The 27,360-nt window shown below is 40.5% G+C and overlaps 2 protein-coding genes across 9 annotated transcripts; one reads left to right on the top strand and one right to left on the bottom strand.

The window, feature by feature from the left end:
- The first annotated feature begins 103 nt into the window (after positions 1 to 103).
- On the top strand, positions 104 to 23,768 carry strip2 (striatin interacting protein 2). 4 transcript variants are annotated; one of them, XM_017302862.2, is made up of 22 exons: positions 104 to 443; positions 3,900 to 3,969; positions 5,492 to 5,566; positions 8,279 to 8,413; positions 8,948 to 9,068; positions 9,464 to 9,532; positions 10,195 to 10,301; positions 10,381 to 10,508; positions 10,917 to 11,105; positions 11,413 to 11,463; positions 13,574 to 13,806; positions 14,967 to 15,032; positions 15,103 to 15,166; positions 16,157 to 16,228; positions 16,364 to 16,438; positions 17,091 to 17,188; positions 18,262 to 18,388; positions 19,006 to 19,106; positions 19,191 to 19,257; positions 19,355 to 19,459; positions 20,266 to 20,470; positions 21,033 to 23,768. In XM_017302862.2, the coding sequence occupies exons 1-22, from the start codon at positions 333 to 335 to the stop codon at positions 21,281 to 21,283; spliced, it is 2,520 nt and encodes an 839-aa protein (XP_017158351.2). In that variant the 5' UTR covers positions 104 to 332; the 3' UTR covers positions 21,284 to 23,768. The 4 variants fall into 4 exon arrangements, with proteins under 4 accessions (XP_017158351.2, XP_017158353.2, XP_017158352.2 ...); XM_017302864.2 differs by having other exon boundaries at positions 105 to 353; XM_008401087.3 differs by lacking the exon at positions 104 to 443 and adding an exon at positions 454 to 3,237.
- A 1,487-nt stretch (positions 23,769 to 25,255) lies between these two features.
- On the bottom strand, positions 25,256 to 26,686 carry morn2 (MORN repeat containing 2). Of its 5 annotated transcripts, XM_008401078.3 has the most exons (6): positions 26,596 to 26,686; positions 26,409 to 26,478; positions 26,205 to 26,252; positions 25,742 to 25,848; positions 25,532 to 25,668; positions 25,256 to 25,455 (listed from the first exon to the last, which is right to left on the bottom strand). In XM_008401078.3, the coding sequence occupies exons 2-6, from the start codon at positions 26,413 to 26,415 to the stop codon at positions 25,353 to 25,355; spliced, it is 402 nt and encodes a 133-aa protein (XP_008399300.1). In that variant the 5' UTR covers positions 26,416 to 26,478; positions 26,596 to 26,686; the 3' UTR covers positions 25,256 to 25,352. The 5 variants fall into 5 exon arrangements, with proteins under 5 accessions (XP_008399300.1, XP_008399302.1, XP_008399298.2 ...); XM_008401080.3 differs by lacking the exon at positions 26,205 to 26,252; XM_008401076.3 differs by having other exon boundaries at positions 26,409 to 26,653.
- Positions 26,687 to 27,360: the final 674 nt, after the last annotated feature.

The raw sequence follows: 27,360 nt of genomic DNA, 5'->3' as shown, positions 1-27,360 counted from the left end.
TGGAAATAGCTGTGAGCCATTTACCTTCTCACTGGCACACTGACATTAATGGGAGGGGGGTCAGCTCACGCCCCTCTCTCTGCTGTCTGAGTGTAACCCCGCCCTCTCGGGACACGCGGGGACAGCGAATCAAGCAGATTTGTAAAGGGGGGGACAGAATCCGCAGCAAGAGAAAAAGATAGAAAGAAGCAGAAGAGGAGGAGGAGGAGACCCTCAACTTGGTTCCCCGTAGTGGAGCAGCTCCTCCTGGTGCGGTGCAGTCTCGGCTCTCCGCCGGACCGGGCATGCACGACCCGCCGCGGAGAGAGTGATCCGCGCCGCAGCGAGCAAAGATGCAGGCGGAGGACATGGAGGTACCTATCATTAATAACCTTAACGATAACGGCGACAGACAGAGGCCGAAAGGGAAAGATGTGTTCAAGGATCAGCAGAAAGAGTCGGAGGTAAATGCGAGAGGCGATGTTGTACATTGGGGCTGTCACAGCTTGTAGTAGGTGCTTGTGTGTATGTGTGAACGTGTGTGTATGTTGTTGCTGGGGAGCTTTCAGTTCAGCTGAATGTCCGTTTTCCATGCAGTGTCTTGGCTCGAAAGCGTGCAGGCATGCAGGCTGACGGGGATGTGTTATTTTGGCAGCTGAGTCCTAAAAATAACCCGGTAATCCTACAGTGGTGCGGCATGCAGGTGGTGAAATGTGTCTGCTGCTGCCAGGACCACTCAGCAGCCACCAGACACACGTTTACAACAAAACACTAGCCTACTTTACGCTCTCTGAACAGCACCAGTCTTATAGTTTTTATTGATATCTGGACTATCCAATTAAAAAAAAAGAAAAAGATGATATGTAATGTGAATAATAATTGAAATGTCTGGTATAAAGCTGATATTCTGTATATACCTTTTTAAAAAACAATCTTCACTGAGAAAAAAACCCCAGGACTGTAGATTTTCACATCAGGATTTCACAAAATTACTTTTTTAAAAGCACTTTTTTTGCATTGTTTTACAATATACACATTTACAAATGAGAAAACAGAACAAGAAATCACATTTCTAAAATGTGACATTTTAGAAATATTTCCCAGCAGGCATTGAAGAGGGCACCATTTTACAAAACGTGTTTCAAATATAAAATGTTTTGACTGAAGTAAATTAATTTACAGGGAAAAGGTTTCATAAAAGGACTTTTAAAAGCATGAAATGTTACCAAACATGTTGCTTAACTGCAAATAAACAAATTTTAGACAACAGATACATGTCTGTGTAATTTACGTGATATGTATCCAAAATTTAAAGATGAAAAATATTCAAATTTTTTTTTTTTGCTTCAACCAGAATACAGCAATTCTCATTTGAAGAAGATATTTGCTTAAAAACGTGCAAAAACAAACGATAAAAGTTCAAATAGATGGACTCATGCCTCTTGTGATGTCATCAGAGTCCTCCATATGGGAGCTTGTTTTAGAGAGTAGAGTCTATCTTAAGAAACGTCTTATATATATTTTTTTAAAATGGCAGAACAGATAGAAAAACACCATGGCATGGAGTATCCATTCATATCTTAGGACATTTTGGTTGATTTCAAAAAAAGAGTCTGACTTGTAACTTTAAGTAACGCGTTGAGCTAAAAGAACTAGCTTTGCTAATGAATCATATTGCTCCTGTTTTCTTGTGTTTTAACCTTGGAAATCAACTTTGAATGCCTCCTTCTGAGTTCATGACTATTAATTATTCTCCTCATGCAAAAATAACTAGACGATGAAGCTGTGTTGCTAGGCTTGCTGAGTCCAGATGCGGTACATTAGAGACTCTGGTTGTCAGTCAGAGCTGTCATTCAGCTCGTGCTTTGAAAGCAGCGGAGGGGGGCGTTTGAGAGAATTAGAGCAAATTCGTCTCACAGCCACTGGATTCTGGGATGGGCAGGGCCGAGGAGGGGGTTGGTTGATGGTGTCGGTGGCTCCATGGCTCAGGCGTTGAAAGCTTTTATTGTCAAAGCTGTGTTTAGATGCTCTGCCTATGTAGAGCATCTAGGGCTGTGTGGAAATTAGTTGCTTCTGCCGGTTTGAGTGGTCATCTGTTGTCTCTGTGGCAAGTGAGAAGACAGGATGAAGAAGAAGGTAGGAAACAAAGTCGAAATGGACTTGATGCGAATGCAAGTTCTCACTTTTAGGATGGTGGATAAACATCTCTGTTCTGAGCCATGTCTCCTTCAGATACTTAAAAGGATAATTCATATTTTTCAGAAGTTTTTGCTGTAGTCAAGTCTATTAGTGTGTTTACATGGACGAACAGATTAGGTCTGGAGTGTGTGGTGAGCATTTGTATTCAGCCCCCTTTAGTCTGATACCTTTGATTAAATTTCAGTGCAACACATTTGCCTTCAGGAGCCACTTAATTCTCAATTAGACTCCAGCTATGTGTGATTTAATCTGTGAATAAATCCAGTTGTTTAATGAAGGCCTCAGAGGTCTGTTAGATAACATTAGTGAACAAATCGCATCATGAAGACCAACACACAAACAGTAGACGCATGTCAGGGTGAAAGTGGTGGAGCGGTTTAAAGCGGAGTTGGATTCTCACTCTTGTTCCTCCACTGAACCAAATCCTGAACTTTCCAAATGCGGTAGCGAATGATTTCCTTACTTATTTGCACTTTTAAGCGGGTCTTTTTTAAGAGCAGTAGTGGTATGGAATGGCGTTATTTAGCCAGTCTTACACGATGCTGACTGAGTGTCAGCGTGTATTTATAAGAGACTGTTAATGAACGGCAGCAGACGGTTACTTAACCGGGACGGCTGAGTCAGAGAGCACGTCCTTATTTACGGATCTGGGCTGGGCCCCTCAGGGATTGTTTTCATTGGGTTAAATGCAGCTAACGCTCCGAGCTCGGAGCTCCAGGTGACGTCAGGATTGTATTTAATCCTCATCCGCATAAAATTAGACTTTTGTTATTAATCTGGTGGTCAGGCTGCTTCCCTCGTTTGGTTTTTGTTTGATGCATTGGTCCGTAATGTCAAAGCTGTAGTGCACCTTACTCTTATTATGATTGGTTCCTGTTTACGTTCCAGTGTTGTCTTCCACTTTCATGTCTTGGTGTGTCTTGCACAACCCGTTTTCCTGCAAATTGCTTCCTTGTCACACGCTTGCGTGAGAGTGCAAAGAAATCCGTCAAGCTTGGACCTTGTTACCTCGAAACCAACTTTTAAACTTCTTGAAACCCGTTCTTCCTTGTGCTGAAGGTAATTTTTATTATTATTATTATTATTATTTTAATGCAAACACTTTTGTAATATATTTGTTGCAGTTGCATTGAGCTGCTGAGGATTTTCTATCCCATGTGCTAATCATATGGAGCCAACAGGGATCCCCCCACCCTCTCTTCCTGACCACGGCAGCTAATCCTGTGTGAAACTGAGGCGGCCATATTTGCTTGTGTGTGCCTTCCATCCTCTCCTCTTCTCTCCCGTCTCACTGCTGCATTGCCGCTGCTCTTTGTTGCAACACCAGACCACTTTGAGGCTCCTGTAACCGCTCAATTACAGGCTGATTAATTCAGGAGCCGCACATGCCCCATAGAGAGCACCTGTAAACTGCAGGGCAAGGATCTGAGGCAAAATATGTAAATGGCTAATCAGCACGGCCTGAAGCCGGAACAGGCAATATTAATAACCTGAAAATCCAAATGAGGAGACAGAATGAACCAAAAGATGTATGTGTTGTTTATGGGTGAAACTAAAATGTAAGACAAATGGTGCAGAATAATCTCAGGACAATGAAAACTTTGGTATGCAATGACACCGTCGGATAGATCATGCCTATTCTATACCTAGGTTTAAGTTACAGCGATGAATGAAAGTTCAGAATGATTCACAATGGGCTAATTTTGTTGTTTTCCCCTCAGAGCTCCATGGAGTCTCCAAACCTGGAGTTTGAATATGGAGACTCGGACATGCTCACGGCTGAGCTCTCAGGTAGGAGTCAAAGGTTACTGAAGTCCCTTCATCTGCTGCATGCTGACCTTTTTCCATGCATTGCCACCCTTCCATATCATTGGAACCCCTGGTAAAAATGTGCACAAAAGCCTTAAAGGAGATTGACGCTATGGAGACTTACCCCAACCTTCACTTCTTGCTGCAGCTCCCGAACTACTGTATGAGCTGGGACGAAGTTTGTTTTTATTTCCTAACTTCTTTGCCTTCCTCTTCACTGTCCATTGTGGCAAGATAAACTTACGTCACAGCTCAGCTGTTTCAGGCTCTTCGGTTTTGCTCAGGCTGTAGAAAAGGGCAACTTTAGATCAGTAGTTTTTTTTTTCTTGGAGCCACTTCCTGAACTTTGTACCTTGATATTCCATCTTTCCAAGGGTGCATTCACACCAACCCTCATTCATTCATTTCCTTAGAAAATCCTGTTTCTTTGGGGAGGGTTAAATGTGCAATCCAACTCTGATGCGGACCAAAAAATAAACTCTGGTTCACATAAAAACCTAGGTCTCGCACTACTACTTTTTTGTTTACATTTCAAATCCAACCATATCCAAATGTTTTTTTTTTTTTTTTTTGATTGACCATGAGTTAATTTTGAGTGACTAATTTAGGCTTTCATCCAGCACCAATTTGTGTTTTGGTGCGTTTGATTTTGAGTCATGATGTTCACGGCACGCGGTGGGGAATTTGCCAGAATCTTACTCACCCTGGTGAGCATGCAGTCAGTCACAACAGCTCATCTCCTCGGGGTCAGACGATGACGAGTGCTCTGAGAGCAGAAGGAGACGTGTAGCAGTGTGACAAATGGATGAATGCCCACGAAAACGATGTGATCCACATCAGTTGAGACAGAAGCTGAGGTCTTTTCTTCTGTGAGTCTAGCCAGAACCAGTTACCCCTTTTTGATTCAGAGCCTGGTCTAATTAGCCTCCTTTAAGGAGTTGACATGCTTTGCGTTGTTCACAGGCACGTTTTAGGTCAGTTTCACGAAAGAATTTAAGCCAGGCGTCTTCAGTTTGCTGTAAAGCTTAAAGGATTGCAATGATTGTTGACGGGAATCAGGGCCTGGAGAGTCGAAATTATGCTCTGGTGAGAGGCTTCGTTTTAAACACCTACCTGACACTTAATGAAACCAACTTTGGGTTTTCTGAGTACAGACAGAAGAGGTTGTAGTTACTGACCTGACAGCGCTGAGGTGAAAAGTTATCCCATCTCCACGGTTACACATTTCTTCTGTTTTGTCGCGCTTAAATTTTCAGATTGTATGCCCAACTTTAAGAACAGATAGACATAACCAGCATAAATTAAGCAAAATTCATTTCAATAATAAAATTGTCTTTAAATTTGTTGTAGTTCAGTTTTCTTTGGAAATTTTTTTTTACTTTCAAGCATGAATTTAAGCCTAGACTTCAACTGAAGTACTTCATCATTTTTCTTTGAGCCAAGACACAAAAACTACACGTTTTTGACAGGAAAATTTTAATATTTTGTTTCATGTTTTCTGCAGAGCTGTACAGTTACACAGAAGAGCCAGAGTTCGCCCTGAACAGAGACTACTTCGAGGAGGACTTCAGGAGCCATGGTAGTGTTTCTCTCCGTCTTAATGTGTCTGACTTGAATTAAATTGAAATGTATTGAATTTATTTTGGTAATGGAACCAATAACATAATTAACACCTAGTAATTAGAATTGGGTATCATCATCGAGCATAACAAGACAAAAAAGCAAAGAGCTTATGTCCATATTTCCCTTAAAATTCAGTACAAACATACAATACTACTGAAAACAAATGGAAGGAAAGAGATAGTATAAAACTTATACTAAATGAAACCCTAAAGAACAGAATATCTGGACACCTAAACTTAATTTAGTTACTGTTTTATAACCAGTTTGTAAAAAAAAAAAAGGAATCAGCTTTTCTCTTTACGGTTTGGGCATTTAGAGATATCTCTACCAGCCAGTCATTGACTTTATGTAACTCGGTGCTAAGCATGTCCTCAACCCAGTCTGCAACCAATAAAACCAATTCCTCAGTTTTATTGAAAGAAGCTTCAAAATTGTTCACAAATCACAAAAAACAAACAGGCAGCTAAGGATGGCTCCCTGCGGTGCGCCCAATCCCAGAGCTTTTTCACTTGACAGATTCCTATTTAATTCTACCATTTGCGTGCAGTTTTAAAGTATGAACTGGCTGCTTTTTGTGCTAAAGCTTGTTGCAGACCTGAATGTGTAACAAGCTTAGGCATAGACAGGTACCAGAAGCGTTTGATTTTACTGCTGATGTCTTACAGTGCTCTTAAATTTAAACCTGAAGATTAACTCAGCTGAAATTTCAGCAGCATACATGGCTGCATAAACCAAAAAGTTATTAGGAAATAAGCCAAGCAATGTTTATCCTCTAATTAAGTGGAAACAACCTTTGTGGTCAGAGGGATGCCAGGATAACAGTCATTTCAAAGTCATTTCTGGTGAAATGGCGTCTTTGGGATATTATAAACGGTTTTTATTCTAAAATGAGAACAGAGTGGGGAACAGGCACATCAAAGCTCAGCTTGTTTAAGCCTTTCGAAGAACAGACCACCCAAATCGTACTTTTCATTTCTAGATCAAACCCGTTTTTGCTTCTTCTTTTTTTCCCCCCGTTATTTGCAGACATTTCATTTTAGCAAGCCAGAGGGTTTCACCATAAAAAAAACAAAAAACACAAAGCACCCGTTGTGCTCCAAAAAAAAGCATGTATTATTTTCTTTTTAATCAGAAGCGCTGCTCCGTCACCTCGCCTCTGAATTGACGGGTAATAAATAGCAGGATTAGACGACAGCCTCTCAGGCTGCTGCTTCACAGAGATGCAGCTCAGGGCCGCCTGTTTGCACCGCGGTCTTTTCATTAGGTCGAGTGCATTGTGTGGTGCAACCGATCGACAGAGGCTGCTTTCCCTGCTCGACTTGGGCTCTGCAGTGCATGTGAAACTGTCAGGCTGCTCATCAATGTTTTATGCTGCTGCCCCATGAATTCTCAGGAAGTCACGAACATAAATTACAGTAATAGACGATACGTGTCTGATTGAGGCCTTTTGCAGATGGGGCTGAAATTAAAAATCTTATTTTCATTTCCTGAGAGCACACAGAGTAAGTCTCAGCATCCTTTATAGGCTATCAGTTCTTCCCCGATGATGATGATGCTTATAGTGTCTATTAAAACTGATCAAATAAACCATCTAATAATGGATCGCAGTGAAAACAGGAAAAGCATTTTGCTTTGTTTTCCTTCTGTAGAAGTGTACTTATTGTGTGTGCCTCATTTCCTGCTGGGTCTTAATAATCTTTTCTAATTTCTCATAATAACATAATCAGTTCCTGTTAATTAGGGCTTTCTGTGCTTTCAGATATTTCCTGCAGCTAATGCAAAGGGATGGCACTCAATATTCCAGTAATAACACACAGACTGAAGCAGGAGTTGGCCTCCTGATGCACATCCGTACTCGCTAAACAAATTGTTATTATATAACTGTTATTATTACATAATTATTAGAAAGTAAGGGAGATGATAGGCCCGATTAGGAGACAAGTAGGACAAATCATGTCTTAAGACAATCTGGCGATTACTGGAGAAAACAAAAGGATACTTCAGAGTTCCTGGTTCCGACTTCTTATTTTGAGAAATAGAAGTGGGCCCAAAACAGAGCCTTGGGGAACCCCGTGATTTGGCTTTGTCCATTTCACTCAAAAATAAATAAAAATAGTTCCACGAAAAGGGTTGTTGAAGCAGATGTGTTATGGTGAAGAAATTTGTTTAAGTCAGGGGATGATGAGCAGTGCAATTTATTGACTATCAATTTGATAAAATCCTAAAATGTTTCAAGATGTTCTAGAAAATGTAGCACCTCAAAGGTTTTAGGCTTATATTGTCACTAAACCAAAATATTTTCAAACAAAGATTGTAGTTCTGAATATTTTTTTACTTGGAGTCATGCAAAACCAACATTTTTCTAGCTGAATTTTAGCCCACTCTTCTTTTCAGAATCGTTTTTATTCGGAGGGTTTTTTTAATAGAACATCCTAGGTTAGACTTTGAATAGGCCATATCAGTTGTTTTCTTTATTACCACTAGCCAAGCAGTGATCACGCCTGGGTAAATTGTGGTTAAATATATTTTCACACAGGCCGGAAAGCTTTCAGTCGCTTTTTCTCCACCCGATAAATCGAGTCATCATTTGAAAGCTGTTTTTCACATTGCCTGGTATTAAAATGTGTTGGAAAAAAAAGCAAAAACAGAAGCAAACTGTGTGTTGCAGCTCGAGGCAGAAGGTGGACGGAGCTGACGGTGGACGAGCAGAGGACGTACATCATGAGGCTGCTGGACGCGCTGGAGGTGACGGACAGGGACAAGAGGCTGAAGGTGGCCAGGGCCATCCTCTACCTGGCTCAGGGTTCGTGTTCCCAGTCCATCACCAACAGCCTCAGCACATTCAGCTCTGGAAAAAGAAAATATCAGTTTCTTGCATTTTGCTTTTTATAGGTATATGTTTGAGTAAAATGAACATTGTTGTTTTATTACATGAACTACTGACAACATGTCTCTGAAGCTCCAAGCAAAAATGTTGTATTTATTTGCGGAAAATGAGAAATGGTCAAAATAATGAAAAACATGCATTATTCAGACGTCAAATAATGCAAAGAGAACAAGTTAGTATTAATTCAGAGACAACAATACTAATGTTTTAACTCGGGAAGAGTTCAGAAATCAGTATTTGGTGGAAAAACCAGGAGGTTTTCAATGAGGCTCAATGCAGTGGGATCTTAATTTTTCCAGAACTGTATAGTGTGATAGTGTTACTCTATTGTTTTATCACTTTTGCCTTTAATTTCTTTTCACTTTCAGATCTTTAATTGGGACTCCACACTAGCTAAGCTACTGACAATCAATTGTTCTGTGTTTCATCCCCCCCCACTTCTTTGACCAGGTGTGTTTGATGAGTGTGACACAGAGGTGGATGTGCTCCAGTGGTCCAGACACAACATCTTCCTGCTTTACGACATGGGCATCTTCACAGCGCTGCTGGAGCTGCTCAGCATGGAGATAGAGTAAGCAGGAAAAGATTCCCTTCACAAAAGACCAAGAGAAAATTGTAATTTACATATGGGTACTTTATTGTATACTTTATAAATACTTTAAAAGGTACTTTACCCTTCTTAAATTTTTTGTAAGTATGTGGTTAGTGCTGCTAGTGTCAGCCTCCTTGGGAATGTAGTTATGTAAGCTTCACCAAGGCACAGTCTAAGTACAAATCTGTACAAGTGAGACAAATACATGTAGAATAGTGATGGATTATGTTGGGAAATTTAAAAAAAATAACACTCTTGATAAGACTTCTAATTTATAATGTGATTATAACAAGTTATCTTTTATGCGTTTGCAAGGATTTTCAGACTTTTGTGCGATTTAAAAAATAAAAATAAAGCAGTAATTCTTTCTGCAGTAACAGCCAGGCGTGCAGCAGTGCAGTGAGGAAGCCTGCCATCTCTCTGGCAGACAGCACCGAGCTCAGGTAAGTCACACGAATCGCAGGAAGAGACGACTCCTCGTTCGTTTCAGATGAAAATACTGAGAGACAATAACTGGAGGAAACCGACTCTGTACTGTTTGTTCGTTTTAATTTCTAAGCTCCGGCTTCTTTTGGTGGAAACGATGCTTGAGCAAAGTAGGCCGAACGCCACAATCACACACTTTGCTCAGATGACACACTCAGAGCTCCTTCTGTGCTCTTTCTGGATAAATGTGCACAAATAATTACCAGCTGGAGAAGCAGATTTACACCCAAGTAGTTCTAAAGAACTGATAACTGTTGAATTAGAAGCACTTACAGTATATATAATTGTCAGTAGTGTGTTGTACAGTGAAATATGTGAGGACACTGTACAAGCAAAGCAACTGCATTAAAATAATTCACCAAATAAAATAGAACAATGTAAGTAGAGTATCTAGTCTGCCAGCTTTGCACATTTTTGGATTTCCACTTCCAATCCGTCTCTCATATTTCTTCCACTCCATAATTATGCACTACTATGTGAAATATAGTATCTAAAGAGGCTGTGGACGATCTGATCTTCTACTAAAACAGAAGTTGTTTGCAAAATCCCTTGCAGCTTTCAGGACAAAACCACCCTTTGAACGATTCGTCTAACTGTATTATGTGTTCAAAATCCTCAGAGTGCTCCTGAGCATCATGTACCTGATGGTGGAGACCGTTCGTGTCCAAACAGAGGATGACCGACCCGAGTGGAGGGCAGCCAGAGAGACCTTCAAGAACGAGCTGGGTGTGTGTGTACGCAGTGTGTTTGCATCAGCTACTCTCAGTCGTCGTTTCTAACCCGCAGACGCTCGTACAACCCTCAGGTTCGCCTCTGTACAACGGAGAGCCCTTCGCTCTGCTCCTCTTCACCATGGTGACCAAGTTCTGCAGCATGAACGCGCCTCACTTCCCGATGAAGAAAGTGCTGCTGCTGCTGTGGAAAACTGTGCTGGTTGGTGTAATAAAGCTACATTATTTTTCTATGTTCTATGAGTTTTAATATGTTTTATTATGATTTTATGTAATTGAAAAAAAAAAATGTTAATGTTTTTTTTCAGAAATAAAACTAGTAGTGGCAGCATCATGCTGCGGTGATGGATTGTTTTCGTTGACGCAGAGTGGCGAGTGAAGTCTGCCTTTCTTAATATCCCTCTGTTGATGAGAGATTAAGGAGAATTTTATTCTGTTCATCCTTTCTTTTTATATTCAGCGACTGAAGAGGTTTCTGTCTTATGCTTTAAATATGTCTAAGTTTAATAACGTGAGAAAACTTAAATTTTAGTATTAACAGCAGAGTTGGAAAAATCAAAAAGTTGCTAGGAAAAACAGAGAAGACTTCATATTATGTCCCCCTTCCCAGTTCACGCTGGGGGGCTTCGAGGAGCTCCAGCAGATGAAGGTGGGGGCCCGGGAGCGCCTCACCTTGCCCCCGCTGCCGGAGGACAGCATCAAGGTGGTGCGAGCCATGAGGGCGGCGTCTCCCCCAGCCTCGGCAATGGAGCTCATCGAGCAGCAGCAGCAGCAGAAGAGAGGCCGCCGCAGCCGCAGGGTACACGCATCCAGACCCGCTCGCGCACACACATGCATACACACACACACACACACACACACACACACACACCTCAGCTGTTTTGCTAACAGCTAACCCCTCATTAGCATGGAAGAGTAGATCTTCTGCAGCTTTTCTCTAACTGCTTCGCCAATATCATCAGTTCCCTGCTGTAAGTCAGTGACCACAGATGATCTTGGTGGGATTCCCAGCCCCTCTGCTTATTATTTTATTTTATTTTTTTGTTTTATTAGAGCTCTAACTGCCCTCTGGTTTCTCATTGCCCCTCTTCCTTCTGTCCCCACAGAGTGCCTTTGTTGATAGCTTGGAAGGAGACAGTCCCTTTCCCAAGAAGCAGGTCTTTACCCACAAATTCCCTTCTCTTTTCCTCCTGCATTTCCTCTCTGCACCGAGCTGGACTTTTTGCACTCCTCTCCCACTTCCCTGCGATCCCACTTTTCTTTTTCCTCTCTGCTAGTTCCTTTACTTTCTCCTCGTATGTTCTTTTCTACTCTCATTATCCCACTTTCTCTAATTCCTCCTCTCTCTATCTCTCCTTCCCTCCCGTTCTCCTCCTCCTCTGTGGGCAGCAGGGTTGGCGGGACAGGGCTGACTTGCTGGCTGTAACCATCGGCTCCGGAGTGGGGCACTCTCTCCACTCTCCCATATAGACAGTTCACTTCAAACATTCACTTTAGGAGCATCTCTCCTGTAGTTTTCATCACATTGCGACTAGTTTTTTGTTGTTTTTTTAGCTTCAAAACAAGCCACCGCGCTCTGTAGCGTTTCGGCAAGGGACCACTTCCTTTTAAAATGCATTCATTGAGACTCCATTTTTAACTTGAACTTGTCCAAGCTCTCAACTGGATGTAATTGAAAGCGGTGGTCCTCCTAACCCCGATAGCAGAACTCCGGCTTTGTCGTTTCACTCAGCAGAGAATGGCTTTTCCATAGAGAATGGCTCCCCACACAGTTCCACCTGCTCCTCTCTTCTCACCCCACCCCACCACCACCACCACCACCTTCCCACCACACACCCGTCACCTCTAGTCCCCCGATTGATGCACCATACATCAGCTGCAGTAGTCCAGCTAGCAGCCGGAAAGCTTACTCATGCCTGATGCTTGCACCGTTGCCATTCACACGCTGTGTGAGTTTGTGAGGTTCACGCTCGGAATGGGATTGTTTGGACATGAAAACTCGGTGTTGGCTTGAGTTGTGTGCCTGTTTTCTTCTGATGTGCCCCTGTGTGGTAAGTTCAAAAACGACACGCTGCGTTTGGTTGCTGTGGAAACGTTCTTTTTGTCCCCCACTTGAGTCAAACTACTGCGAGCCGTCAGCAACTGGAGTTTGTTTTTTGAGGTTTTAGAAAGCTTTTCAGCATTCTGATTTGTATTCTTATGCAAATGAGAAAATATGATGGATTTGAGAAATAATGATCTAATAACAGTAAGAGTCCGGGTCTTTCATTTTTTTTAATTCCACCTCAAAATCCCTTGAAGTGATTCTGATTTGTGCCAAGTTCGGTGGTGGTGGTATTATGATGTGGGAAAGCTTAGGTTAGCTTAACCTAAAAGGTTATCTCCAAAATATTGCAGGATGCTTTCACAAGAAGCAAATATACCATCAATTGTTGCCAATCAATAGTAACGGTGAATGCAGTATCATGATGATTGTTTTGTTGGAAAATACGGATTAATTAATTGTGTAATAAATTGTGTAATAAAAAAAACATGTGTAATAAAAAAAACATAAATATATATTTTTTCCATATTGTTTGTGGTCTCAAATTCTTGATTCTAAGCCCTTGCAATTTTTATATTAGATTGAACTTAATCCCATAACAAACAGCAACAAGGACATTTAAGTTAGTTTAAATATTTCTTAATTAAAAACAATTTTCTGACTTCTTGTTACATCCTCAGTCTACATGTAACTACCATCTGCGGCCTTTAAGCAGGAACCAGTGAGTGGAATATTTTTTTTCTTATGTAAACCCAGATAAACTCCTGTGGGTTTATTACACGTGCCGCAGGCAAACAGGTGTTATCGTTGTTTAATCTGTCCTCCTCTCCGTTGTGCGTGGGTGTGTGCAAGTTGCGCTTGACTGACGTCTCCCTCGTCCTCCTGTTTGTTTCGTCGCAGCTGTTAAAAGGCAAAACGATGGGAAATTTTCATTCGTTCTCACTTGATGATCACGACTCAAACTCTAAATCGTCCTTTTTTAAAAAATAAATAAATAAATTAAATCAGCCGTTATATTGGAGAACAGCAGTGTGGGCTGGAAAGTTTAAGGAGACCTGTCAATGTTCTTATATTTTCATCCAAAAAGCAACTGAAATGAAGATTAAAAGATGATTAGAATGTAGTTGATTTTTTTTTTTTTTCAAAGATGGCACATTTGAACTCCCATAAGTACAGTCTCACCTTGTGAGTGTTGACTCCCTGTCCTCTGTCTCCCCTTCCAGCCCCTGGTCAAGCAGGACAGCCTGGACACCTACAACGAGCGGGACCCCTTCAAGAACGACGACGCCCGTGACGAGGAGGACGACCCGGAGGACACTGACAGCGGCATCGAGGGGGAAGTGGACCCCCTGGATCGGGACGTCATCATCCAGCCTCCGCCGCCTCCGCCTCCACTGAGACCCCCGACAGAGAGGGTCAACTTCCCCATAGGTCTGCCCTGGGCCCCCAAAGTTAGGTGAGCGTCTCATTCACTGAAGGAGTTGAAAGAAAGTTGAAAATGCTGGAATTTATTTCAGTATAGGGCTGAAACGGTTAATCGTGATGAATCGATTATTGAAATAATTGTCAACTAATTTAACAATTGATTAATTGTTAACCGGAGAATACAGACAAAAGCAGTAATTAAGCCAAAACTGTACAAAAATATTACACATTTTGCATTTAAGATTAAAAAAAAATCCTATAAATAAATATGTTCTAAGAAGTGACATAGTTTTAGCTTCATCCAGTTAAAATTCTGTGAAAAAAGTCTGTTAAGCATCTTTTGCTATCCAATAATTAACTGGCAAATCCAAAAACAATATTTAACAGATCAGTGCTGCATTGTGTTGACATTGAATCCAGGAGAAATAACTGAGTTTTTCACATGTTGTTAGAAGGGTATTTTTTTAGCTTCACATTCATCCTTTGCTACAAATGATCCCGTGTACACAAAAACAATGCAATGCTATTGCATCGTAGGTAATAAAATGTTTTTCTTTTAGTATATTTCAGATCTTGTATAAAATATGTGTATGTATCTATCTGATTAATCCATTAATCATCAGAATATTTGATTAGAAAAATAATAGTTTGCTAATGCACTTTTTCAAATTCTAAAGAGGAAAATTAGATTACAGTAAAAGAAAATCCTCACTTTGTTACTATGTTATCGGATTTTCACATAAACAACGACAATTTGTAGTATTAGTCTGTTTTTTTTTTTGTTTTTTTTTTGTTAAATCATGACATCCCTGAACTACAGTCAGAAACGTGATGTTTGTTTTCCATCCATTTCCCATCGCTGAAGCCTGAAAAGCCATAGCGTCAGGACTAATTTTCCCTGCTTTGGTACATGCCAGCATTTAAGAGGTTAAAATTAGGTCTAAATAAAAAATCCTTACAGTTTTCTCTCTTTGCGCTCAAGCAGCAATATGCTCTCCATCTGCTTATGCCAGAGAGCAGCCTGGGTGTTTCTGCAGGGTGCCTCTGCTGCTTCTATACCCATGAATAATGTGTCTCATCGTAGCTGTGCATCTTTTATTTGTTATCAGAACACCGAGCTTTTGGGTTTCTCTTTCTTGAGCTCCGTTGATTCCTGCGTTTACTCCACCGTCTGATTCTTTGTGTTCACAGGGAGAAGGACATCGAGCATTTCCTGGAGACCAGCAGGAACAAGTTCATTGGTTTTACATTGGGAAAGTAAGCGTGCCACTCCTGAAGGTCAATCATTTCATCTCTCTGTCATGTTTAACCCTTTGTTCTCCCGCAGTGACACGGAGACCCTGGTGGGGTTACCCAGACCCATCCATGAGAGTGTCAAGACCCTCAAACAGGTGAGCAGGCAAACTTTTGTTGTGTTTTGCTTTCTACAGAAATTTTTTACAGTGCTGTGAGAAAACATTGGGCTCCTGACCCACAGATTTCTTCTGCTTTTGCTTTTTTTCATGCAGTTTTCAGGTCATAAATCAATCTGGAACATCAAACTTAATGACTGTTTGACTCTCATGTTGGTTTATTGGCGTCCAATCACCTGAAAAATGACTCTGTAATACTTTTCAGACTAATACATGTTGATGACTTTGTTTCTCGTGTCTTGAATCGTGGTAGGGCTGAAACAATTAATCAGATTAATTGTGATTAACCGATTAATCAAAACAGTTGTCAACTAAGTTATTGATTAATTGTTACTTTGAGCAGTAATTAAACCAGAATTGTACAAAACATATTTACATTTTGCCTTTCATGTTAAAAACATATTTGTCTGTAAATATGTTTTCATTGAATACTACATAGTTTTCGCTTCACCTGGTTCAAATTCACTAAACGAACATTATGTTGTTACATTTTAGGCAACAAAATGTTGATTTTTTTAAATCTAATAAACAAATTGATTTATTTGTTTGCATATTCTAATTAATTTCTGTTGCATAAAACGGCTTAAGTGGTTAAATGAAAAATCTGGAGAGCATGCATATTTTTTTATCCGATTAATCGTTACAATAAACGATTACTAAAATAATGAAGAACGCGGCCTCATGTTTTGGCATTTGAAATTTGCTATCCTACTTCACGCTGTCAGACAGGTTCTATTTAGATCAATTACTTTTCCACAAAGGGTCAGCTTGGCTTTCAAGGGCTTTTCTATTCAATATATGTTTTTTTGAAGTTCCTCTGGTTATTTTTGCCTTTGTCAAACGAAGTTGGACGATCCACAAAAGCAAAAACGACAACAAAAAAGAAGACACCAAACTTTTTCACAGTCTAAATAACAGACCGGTTATTTAGAACCGTTACAGCAGCTGCCTTTTTCTTCTCTTCTCTAGCACAAGTATGTGTCTGTGTCTGAGATCCAGATCAAGAGAGAAGAGGAGCTCCTGCAGTGTCCGCTCAGTCTGGTGAGCTGCTGTTTCAGTTTCTCTTCATTTATCATTATATTTGGTTTAAGCTCAAATTAAAACTCTAATTAGAGGCATCTCTGTTAGAGACTCAACACAGTCAGTGCTTGTCGGATGTGTGTGTTGTGCTGACAGGGTGAGGAGGAGGTGGAGGAAACCCCTGCTGAGATTTTATACGTGGGGATGCTTCCTAATCTCTCGCAGTACGTGGTGAGTGGCTCTTTATTAACTTCTCATTACTCGTACCCCTCTGTGCAGGAAACCTGAGCACTTTTTTCAAACATAGCCGAAGCATTTCAACCTTTTGGATCAGACTGAAAGCGTAATGGTGTAATATGACCAATAGGTGGTGCTATAATAAAAGTCAGATGCAGCTTCTTTTTTATTCAATTAAAAGTCGATACAAACCCCATTCTACTGACTACTTGAAATAAGTGATTTTGCTGTCATCTGTTTAGTCCTTCTCTATTCCCCCATTACTTGTTGAATATTTTTAGTAACCATTGGAGCCCTTTTTGGGAATTGTTACAAAACTAGCAGTTTCTTTCAAAATAAAAGCAGTGATTTTGATGTTTGTAAACCAGTAAAGCTCAAAATGTTCATGAAAACTTTTATTTCCATTCACTTAAATGCATTTGGGAAGACTGCACACACTAATCCTCACCAAAACATAAAGAAAGACGTATCGAGGCAAAAAGTGGTGAACAAATATTCAACTTCACAACCTCATTAATATGAAATATGAAACAGGCGCACTTTGAGCTTCGTTTGGTAAAACCTGGAAATGTTTTTCCAACACAAATATATTAAGTTAACCTGTTAATGGATAATGTAAAGTTGCCCATTTTCGTATTCTCATCAGATTGCCCTCCTGAAGCTCCTGCTGGCAGCAGCTCCAACATCCAAAGCCAAAACCGACTCAATCAACATCCTGGCTGACGTGCTGCCCGAGGAGATGCCGTAAGCGCACACTTCCTATGGCAGATTTTTTCACTCTGGGTAAACTTTTAAATATGAAGTCCACCCAAACCAGGGACAGCAAGCAAGAGGAAAGGAAGCAGAGGAAGGAAGGAAGGAAGGAAGGAAGGAAGGAAGGAAGGAAGGAAGGAAGGAAGGAAGGAAGGAAGGAAGGAAGGAAGGAAGGAAGGAAGGAAGGAAGGAAGGAAGGAAGGAAGGAAGGAAGGAAGGAAGGAAGGAAGGAAGGAAGGAAGGAAGGAAGGAAGGAAGGAAGGAAGGAAGGAAGGAAGGAAGGAAGGAAGGAAGGAAGGAGGAAGGAAGGAAGGAAGGAAGGAAGGAAGGAAGGAAGGAAGGAAGGAAGGAAGGAAGGAAGGAAGAAAGGAAGGAAGGAAGAAGGAAGGAAGGAAGGAAGGAAGGAAGGAAGGAAGGAAGGAAGGAAGGAAGGAAGGAAGGAAGGAAGGAAGAAGGAAGGAAGGAAGGAAGGAAGGAAGGAAGGAAGGAAGGAAGGAAGGAAGGAAGGAAGGAAGGAAGGAAGGAAGGAAGGAAGGAAGGAAGGAAGGAAGGAAGGAAGGAAGGAAGGAAGGAAGGAAGGAAGGAAGGAAGGAAGGAAGGAAGGAAGGAAGGAAGGAAGGAAGGAAGGAAGGAATGAATAATGGCAAAAGGAGAGAAATAAGACGATAAGATGGCAAATAAAGTCTACAAATACAAATATTTAAGTTGGTCATTACGTAGGAGGGATTTATTCATCAGGTGACTTTTACTCCACAGAATTTGTCTGCTTTCATCACAGTCTGTCTAACCATAGACACAGAAAGTTACACTTGTCGTCAGTCTGTATCTTTGTCTACAGGAGGCGCTGTTGAACATAAACCGCTTTGTATTATTTATATGTTGTTGCATGTCTCTGATGCAGTCAGTGGAAAAAAGAAACATTTCCCACCCGATGTGTCACACGTTTGTCTAAGTTATTCCTTGACTCCGAAGGAGGAAGAGCCTGATCGTGTTTTTTCGAGACATATTTGTGTCATAAAAATCTAATGGATTACTTATAGTGTGTGTGTGTGTTTGTCCTGCAGCATCACCGTCCTTCAGAGCATGAAGCTGGGGATTGACGTGAACCGTCACAAAGAAATCATCGTCAAGGCCATCTCCGCCCTGCTGCTCCTGCTGCTCAAGCACTTAAAGCTGAACCACGTCTACCAGGTACAAGCCATCAGCGCAGGTGTTCCCCTGACCTTTGATCCCACACCCAAAACTCCCAGACATCATCACTCCGTTCTGCTCTGGAGGGATGCACCGATGCAGATATTTCCTGTTGCTATGAGGAAACGTTTCTTGTAATCTCCTTCAGTTTGCTGCTGTGTAGAGTTAAGATGTTGGCTCCCTCTGCTGCCACAAAGAGGAACTGCATGCACTACAGTAATACTGAGAATTAGCAAATATTAGGGCCCTGCTTTTCCTTGCACTTCACAATTATGCATTACTTTGTGTTGATCTGTCACATTAAATCCAAATAAAATACAAATAGGTTTGTGTTCGTAAATGTTCGTATATGTTTTACATTATTTGACAACCAAACAATTCAGGATAGATATAAAAAATTAACTCATATTTAATCACTTGACTTTTAAATCCTGATAGTCCACTGCTGAACTGACGCTGTGTGTAATCTTTCTAAAGCCTCTCCAGTAATGTGAAGGATTTTCTATCTCTGCTGCATGAGAATAAAATCCTCCGACTCTTGACCTTTCCCACGTGCAAAAACCTTATTAACGAAACGGGATTATTTTTCCATCTTTGAGCATTTCCTTTTCCCGCAGTTCGAAATAGTCTCCCAGCATTTGGTGTTCGCCAACTGCATCCCGCTCATCCTCAAGTTCTTCAACCAGAACATCATGTCCTATATTAGTGCCAAAAACAGGTAGGAAATGTTAGCTCACGTACCGAATTAAAAACCGTTGCAGAATGTTTCGCTACATACGTGACAACGTGCGATGTGTCGCAGCATATGCGTGCTGGACTTTCCCCACTGCGTGGTCCATGAGATGCCTGAGCTCACGGCCGAGAGCTTGGTGAGTGACGGAAAGCGCCAGATGAAGATCAGCTAGCATCTGTGCGTCGCTCTGACTCGGCTGAGTTGCGTTTGTTTCGTTTGTTTTTGATTTTTAGGAAGCAGGAGACAACAACCAGTTCTGCTGGAGGAACCTTTTCTCCTGTATCAACCTGCTGAGGATCCTCAACAAGCTGACCAAGTGGAAACACTCCAGAACCATGGTGTGTGTGTGTGTGTAAGATGTCTTGATAAGCCATTAGCACCCCTGATGAAAATGTATGGAAAGCTGCAATGTTTATGTATATTTAGGTGCAGCAGTGTAATTTTGCATTAATTGGAGATTTTTACCACCTTTTGAGAGTTCTTGTAATATTTGTTTACATCTTTTATATTCATTATCTCGGAAAATACGAGCTTTTCTATCTGCTAAAGTTTTATGCTCTTTCTGATTTTAAAACTTAGAAATAGAAATATTACTGTGGGTCATTTGAAATATTTTCTGTAGTAGAAATGTCAAAAAAATATTGTCTGTTTTACTGTAATGTAACATTTACGGCTTTTATTTAGCTAGACTGAGAGGAAAAATGGCTCTTTAGATTGTAAAGGTGGCAGACCCGGGATGTAACCCAGAGGCCTTATACTTCAAAGCTGCGATCAGATTTTTATTTCAGTGTTTAGATTTTACAACAAATGTTTAAAATGCCACTGTTCATAATAAGAAAGACAAGAGAACATGACTCAAGACAGGACAGGAAATAGCTATGAGAAAATAGTTTACTTAAATTTTCAGTCAGAGAGATAGATAAATAGCTATATATATATATATATATATATATATATATGGTGCTAGCATGCACAGACAGGAGGGCAATAAGAGTTTCCATAACAACCATTATATGCTATCTACATGCCAAACAAGTGTTTTGAGAACAAGCCTTTCCTCAAGACGAGCGTTTTATACTCAAATTCAAAACACAAAATACTCCTTCCTTCAGTTTTGTTTTGTAAATGTCTTCCTCCTTTTCAGATGTTGGTTGTTTTTAAGTCGGCCCCCATCCTGAAGAGAGCCCTGAAGGTCAAGCAGGCCATGATGCAGCTCTACGTTCTCAAGCTGCTCAAGATTCAGACCAAGTACCTGGGCCGCCAGTGGAGGAAGAGCAACATGAAGACCATGTCGGCCATCTACCAGAAAGTCCGCCACAGGCTCAATGACGACTGGGCCTACGGAAACGGTAAACATGCGTTTCTAACGGCTAATGTTTGGAGGTTTGAGGTCCAAAACATCTCAGAAAGCAACGCAACTCAGAGTGGCTCAAAAAAAAAAAGACAAAAGGTTGGTTTGGAGAGATTTTTTTTTTTTACACAATAATAATTTAAACCATTATTTCAAAATGTCACTTTGTGTTTACTTCAGCGTTATTCCTTTCCACTATTAAAATATGTTTCATTTGTAACATATAAGTGTGATTTAAAAAAAGGCAAACATTTCCTTCCTTACTACGCACATTTAGTTATAGTATTACTGTGCGCTCTGAAACATAATCCTGCAGCAGCCTCTTGCAATAATCTGGGTGGTGTTGCCATAGCAACATAGATGGGGGAGACTTCTCAGGGTCACTGTTCCTCAGAGGAGGGTGATTTGTCACCATCAGAGAAGCACAGATTGATAGGAAAAGGACGGATTAGTTGGAGACGAGCAAATGTGGCCACAAATGTTCTGTCTGGAAAAAGTGGAATTGATTTCAATCGACGCGCGCTAATATAAGTTCTCCTCCTCCTCCTCTCTGCCACCAGATATCGATGCCCGACCCTGGGACTTCCAGGCGGAGGAGTGCGCTCTGCGGGAGAGCATCGAGAAGTTCAACAGCCGGCGCTACGACAAGAACAAAAACGGCGACTTCGCGCCCGTGGACAACTGCCTGCAGAGCGTGCTGGGCCAGCGCGTGGAGCTGCCGGAGGACTTCCACTACAGCTACGAGATGTGGCTGGAGCGAGAGGTGTTCTCTCAGCCCATCCAGTGGGAGGGGCTACTGCAGAACCCGTGATGGCCGGGAGGCGGAGGCAGCGGGGAGACGTGGCACTGCAGAGGTTGATTTAAAAAGTGTGGTTTTTATTTCTGAAGTTAGCTAAGTTTTGCTGAAAGACGACAAGACAAGAAGCAACGGTGTTTGGTCAAATCTCAGGAGGAAGAAGGAACGCAGGTAAGATCAGGTCGGTTTGATGCAGCACATACACATTTTCTATGATAACATGTGCCTAAAACTACTGTGAACACACGTAAGCACATAAGAATGAAAGTAGCAGCTCAAAAACCTTTCAGATTGTTGTAGCACAACACTGTTTCGGCCAGTTCTACTGCCCTCCCCCCCAAAAAAACGCTGGTTCCTCTTCTTTAGTAAGTCAGTGCTCTTCTGATTCCTTCGTTATGTTTTATTTATTTGTAACACTGTATGGGAAACATTTTATGATGATTTTCTTTTTTAAATATAAGTTAAAAAACAACTTTTTTATTATTCTGAAACAAATGAGCTCAAATTATGAGGTTTTAGATTGTAAGCAGAAACTCAAACATTGTTTTTTGCATTTTCTAAATAAAAAAAAAGTTACAAGAAGAATGATAAATATAAACACAAAAAAATGTGGTTCTGGGAGCTACAAAAAAATAGGAAAGCAAAACCAGCTGTAGGTGTATTAGTTTATTTATGGTGTTGCTTATGAAAGGACAGCAAATATAGTTAAAGGAATGTCAAACAATAATCCTTCTTTTAAAAAATTAACAAATAAGCTATATGCCGAATGCTTAATATTAAACGGCAGAACTGACGGGGAGAATTACTTTCATTTTGAGTTTGGAGTTAAACTTGCAGTCACAGATATCATCCATCTGCTATAAATATCAAAACCTGTCAGCACTAGAGTTCTGGGTGGTTCTACAGAAAAGTCCAGGGAGATGAAATTCAGACCTTTCCTGTACAAAAAGTACATTTAACTTATCGTGCTTGGGCACAAAATTATGTAGTAATAAAGCTAGCTACTTACTGATATTCTGTACAGTAGAGTTAGCGTTGACTAAACTGTGGCTTCTCTATGTTGTTGAGTTACATTTTTATTTTTGGTGTGTCATAAAGTAGTTACAAATGAGAAAGTCTGCAACTTCAACACAGTTTCCAACAGTCACTACATTCTCCTACTTGTGGAGTTGCTTCCCTGAGCCTTTCTGCTGAACCATCTGGGTTTCTCAAATCTCAGCAATTAGCACTTATTCAGAACAGCTGGAAATCTGTAGCGACTCTCTTGGACGCCATGTTTATCTTTCCAACTACAGCACAATATGTAACTGCTCAGCACACCGATGGTGGGATTTGATTGCTATAATAATTGGTGCTGGGGTTTTTTTTGTTTGCTATTCTTCCTTCACTTTGAAGTACCCAAGCAGGGCACCAAGCGCAGAACGCTGCTGTTACGCACACGGACAAGCACAGTGGGATGTTTTGATGTCATTTTTTTTGGTTTGTAGTGTACTCGCTCTGTGGGACAGGTTCCTCCGTGTCTTTGTAAGGATGCTCATCTTGATGCTCGGCTGCTTGCCTTTGTGTACAAATTGTGCATGACCAACATTTTCTCTGCACCTGTATTCATACAGTAAGAGGATACTTCAGGATTTCCGAGGCGGAGGTGGGTTAAAAGGTAATAAGCTGTCGATATCTTACATGCAGTGGAAAATACCTTTGGTGTCTACATTAATATAACTCTAAATAAGTTGGTTTGATTTATCCTGAACGATGACGTCAAGAAAGTTGGCGACTGCAGGTAAGATGTCAACGGCTTACAACCTTTGAAAAGAATCTTTCTTCAGAAATTATGAAAAAAAAAAAACTGTGTTTCTAGCTCTATTATTGTTATTCTGTTTTCCTGTTAAAGTCACAATTTTCTTCACAAAGAAAATAGTTTAAAAATAGTTTATATATATTCTCAGGTTTATGGAGATAACATACAGCAAGAGTTTTAAAAATCTTCCTCACCGTTCTCTAGCTCACTACATGGAGAAAAGTACAAACCTTCACTCTCATAGTTCAGTACAACAAACTTTAACTCCAGAAGGTGTACACAGTTGTGACGTTGTATTTGTCAGCTGCATTTAATTTCTTTTTTTTTTTTGTATCTTGTGCCAAATTTGAGTGCCATCTCCTATTTGTTAATTATGTTGACACTTTTGCATTCAAATCACTACTGGAGGTTTGCAATACAGTTGTTTTATTTTCTACCTTTTAACTGTACAATCAAAATAATAATAGCTGTGTCTTGTACCTTGTACAGTGTTTTACATGTAGGATTCTGTGGAAGTCGGTACAGTATCTATATGTGTGTGTTTTTATTACTCTTCCATATCTGTATATTCTGGATGGAGTTACTTCTCTTTACTGAATTTATTCAGGGGTATGTGCAATTACAGATCCACAGAGGCATTATACAACAGAATGATAAATTATAATATCAGAGTTATCTATTAAACCCTGTCTAAAAACTTGATCTGCTTGTGTTCTGATTTTTAAGGATGCTATGTGCGTTAAGCCAAGTGTATTTGTGCATGCTGGAGGTCAGGTGAAACGCAACCAGGGGGGATTCAGAAGTAAGAGAACAGAGAACTGACTTCATCCACTTTCCATTAAAATTCCTGGAGTAAGAGTTGGAAGTGAAGTAGTTACAAACAGCCGACGCGCCCAAAGCGGAACCCGTCCGATAATGTAATGTGTTAAATGAAGCTGACACAGGCAGGCACTTGCTGTTTCGAAGCACAGAAAGTGACTCTAAGCTACAGACATGACGCGCTAATTTCAGATAGCTGCCCGCTGAACTGCAGATATTCTGCTCATGGATACTTGCTCTTTGGCTTAATCAAATTAATTAACTGGGATTTCATTATATAATTTTAGTATACAACAAATTGAGAAAGAATTTCTGTGGGATTTCAGACCAGAGTGGAAAAATTTAGTAGATGAAACAAAAAAACACACAGAATAACAAAAAGAAACAAAAAAAACCCGTAATGTTTTAATGTCTTGAGGCAGGAAACCATGCAGGCGATTAGTAGTTCTGCTTTCTTGTTGTGGCACTGTTTGCCTCATGGCGGCAGTTTAAAACGTTCATGTGGTGCGTGTCGGGAGCAGGGCCGGATTTAGCAAAATGTGGCTCCCCGGGCCAGAGCCAGTTTGGCGACCTCACCACACAAGCTTCTTTTACACATGAAAGTGAGAATATATTCATAGTGAGGTGCAGGCTGACTTCCAATGATTTTCAATTCTGTCCCCATGAGTGTCTCCAAACCATTTGTGTTTTAAAAACAAAATTCATGATAAACTCTGCATCATTTCTACAAACATTTTCATCCTTGCAAGGAAATAATCCAAAATGCTAATCAATCTGGAACAATGTAGCTCCGGGCTGCACAGTGGCGCAGTTGGTAGAGCTGTTGCCTTGCAGCAAGAAGGTTCTGGGTTCGATTGCCGGCCCCGGTCTTTCTGCACCCTCCCGACCCCACTAAGGGACAAGGGTGTAAGAAAATGGATGGATGGATGGACAATGTAGCTCCAAAGTCAACATGGTGCAAAATAAATTTAAAACTGAAATTGTATATCTTGGCTTCTTACTCTGCTCATTGGAAATTATAACTCATTTACACCCGTTTCCTAAATCCGTGAAGCAAATAAACGCCCCTTGCCACATCTGTCATTTCACAAAAAACATGGAAAACGTAAAAAGGTGCCTTAACCCTGCCTTCGACTGTTCTCTGAAAAAAGCTTACGTGTCCAAATTCTGCTTTAAGAGCTGGGAGCTTTCGTGGGAAGGAGTCGTCAGCAGGTCCTGATGAGCCAATCGGAGACGGACTGTTTGTACTATACTGTTTAGAAGAGAACAAGAATTTAAATAAAAGATATTTTCGATTAAACTATACCCGTTGATTCTGCTTCCTCAAGATTTCCAACATCTAAGTGTTTTACTGAATAGAGATAGAGATGTTTACACTTGAACGTTTAATCAACCTTCAGTGTTAGTGTTTTTCTAATGCAGTTTAGTTTTAATCAATGATTCTTCAGTCTGTTTTTTTTTTTTTGTCTAGAGGTTGTGCATCAGTTTGAGACCAGGCGCTGCTTCGCCGTGGAAGTCTCCAGTCCACCTCAGGCCTTGTGTGTCAGTGAAGGTACCCTCTCCCTCCAACCTATAAAACACCAGTTCAGATATTCAGAACTGTACTTTGTGACATTTGAAATGCCTGAGGGTACTCTGGTGACTACCTGTCATTGCAAAATTGGCCCTTATACATAGAGCCATCCGGAAATGTGTACGTCCCAAAGCCGTTGTACGCGTTGCCTTTGAACTCTCCTTCATACACGGCCCCAGAGGGAAACTGCAGGGTCCCTTTGCCCAGCATCTGGAGAGAGGAAAGACATGTATCATAAACAAACAGGCGTTAAAAAGAGGACAGAGAGATGGATAACGCATACTTTGTCCTCTTGCCACTCTCCCGTGTATATGATGCCGCTGGCTGAAGTGTGTTTTCCTGTGCCACTTCTCACCAGCTCTCCAGATTCAGCCTTGCGACACTCGCCCTCTGTGACGTGAACACACAGTTTATGTAACTCTGGCACTGCTCTTGATTACTTTAATCTTTATTTACTTTATTTTACTCTTAAGTTTTTGTCATCATTTGAATTATTTTTTATAACTACTCAGGTTATCTTTGTGTGATTAAAACATTTAGTCAAACAAATGTTTCCAACTCAACCTGTGTGAGACCCACTTGGTTTGACTAAATGTGCTCCACATTGGTTGGAATCAGTTGGGCAACCTTTGTAGATTTTTGTTGTATCTTAAGTAAAACGTCATTAAACCTGTACAGGAAATTACATAACCTGTGGAAAAGGGTCCGAACATTCAAGTGTTGGTTGGGTTTCCGTCCCTACTCACCGTACTTGTCCCCATTTGGAAAAATGAGGGAAACCTTAATTGCAGTGTCTGCAGACAAACACATCCAAACGCATTTAACACTTAAATAAAATTGGTCTACATGTGGATATTTACAGATTCAAACTATGTCCCCTTTTTATTGTCTGACAGAAAATAGAATCACTTGGGGTTTTTTTTCTCTGTGTGATGGTATTTGCACCTCACCAGTCATGCTATGACAGCTTCCCTCAGTTGGCAGATGGCTGTCGGAGTCCACAACAGACGCTGTTTCACTCTGAATGGGGAAAAAAAAAGACGTGTAAAGTCGGAAATTTGAACCCAGAGTCGTTGAGAATGAAGAATCAGTCTTAGCTGTGCCCAAATGGGTGTAATTAGTCTAAAATTTTCACACGTTTTCATTAAGAATGAGCTCCGGCAGCTAACTGCAGGTAGGTGTTGCCATGGTAACAATGGGGTCTCTGACGCGGCCCAGCAACCGCTGTTTGCGGAAAAGGACGGGGTTGTACATCGAAGGGGCGTGGCCTATATATATATATATATATATATATATATATATATATATATATATATATATATATATATATATATATATAATTTTTTAAAAACCGGGCTGAGGCGAACACCGCCATCCCCTAGAGAGCGGAAAGAACTACAACTACATTTAAAAACCTTACAAAAAGAGTTTTAATAAATTTACCATTATGTATCAGAATAGTTCAATGAATCTGGTTTCCTTGGCTTTATTCAAAATGTATTTTGATATTGTTAGGAATGGCCAGACATGAATAAAATTAAGTTTCAGTTCAAGGTTTTCTTATTCAAATATTATATATTATAAATATTATTAAAAAAATTAAGTTGGGGACGTTAAACCCAATGATGACACACAGCTGGTGGTATTATTGCATTTATTACATTGTGAATACAAGAAGAAATGTTTTCAATTTATATTATTTGTAGTTTGCCTGTTGTGTGACTTTTTATACATTTAGTGATAAAAATGAACAGAAAAGGCAGCCAGACACCATTTTTCTCTGAAATACAACTAAAAGCTTTACGTCTGTATTACTGTACATGCAGCTTTTTATTTGCAGTGATTGGTATGGAAAGCTTTATTACTAGCTGATGATGATATAACTCTATATGCATGCTACAT

This window comes from Poecilia reticulata, chromosome 23, assembly GCF_904066995.2.
Source record: "Poecilia reticulata chromosome 23, P_reticulata-male-v2, whole genome shotgun sequence".
Taxonomy (NCBI): domain Eukaryota; kingdom Metazoa; phylum Chordata; class Actinopteri; order Cyprinodontiformes; family Poeciliidae; genus Poecilia; species Poecilia reticulata.
The sequence above is the reverse complement of the archived record's forward strand: the minus strand, read 5'-3'. Positions and strand labels throughout refer to the sequence as shown.

Excerpts from the sequence above, each read along its gene's own strand:
- morn2 (XM_008401078.3), bottom strand. Across the intron at positions 25,849-26,204 it reads TCCAAATGGGGACAAGTACG|AGGGCGAGTGTCGCAAGGCT; the intron begins GTGAGTAGGGAC and ends TTCACGTCACAG. Across the intron at positions 25,669-25,741 it reads GAGAGTGGCAAGAGGACAAA|ATGCTGGGCAAAGGGACCCT; the intron begins GTATGCGTTATC and ends TCCTCTCTCCAG.
- strip2 (XM_017302862.2), top strand. The coding sequence starts at position 333 with ATGCAGGCGGAGGACATGGAGGTACCTATCATTAATAACCTTAACGAT. Across the intron at positions 9,533-10,194 it reads GCAGACAGCACCGAGCTCAG|AGTGCTCCTGAGCATCATGT; the intron begins GTAAGTCACACG and ends CAAAATCCTCAG. Across the intron at positions 17,189-18,261 it reads GTGCTGCCCGAGGAGATGCC|CATCACCGTCCTTCAGAGCA; the intron begins GTAAGCGCACAC and ends TTTGTCCTGCAG.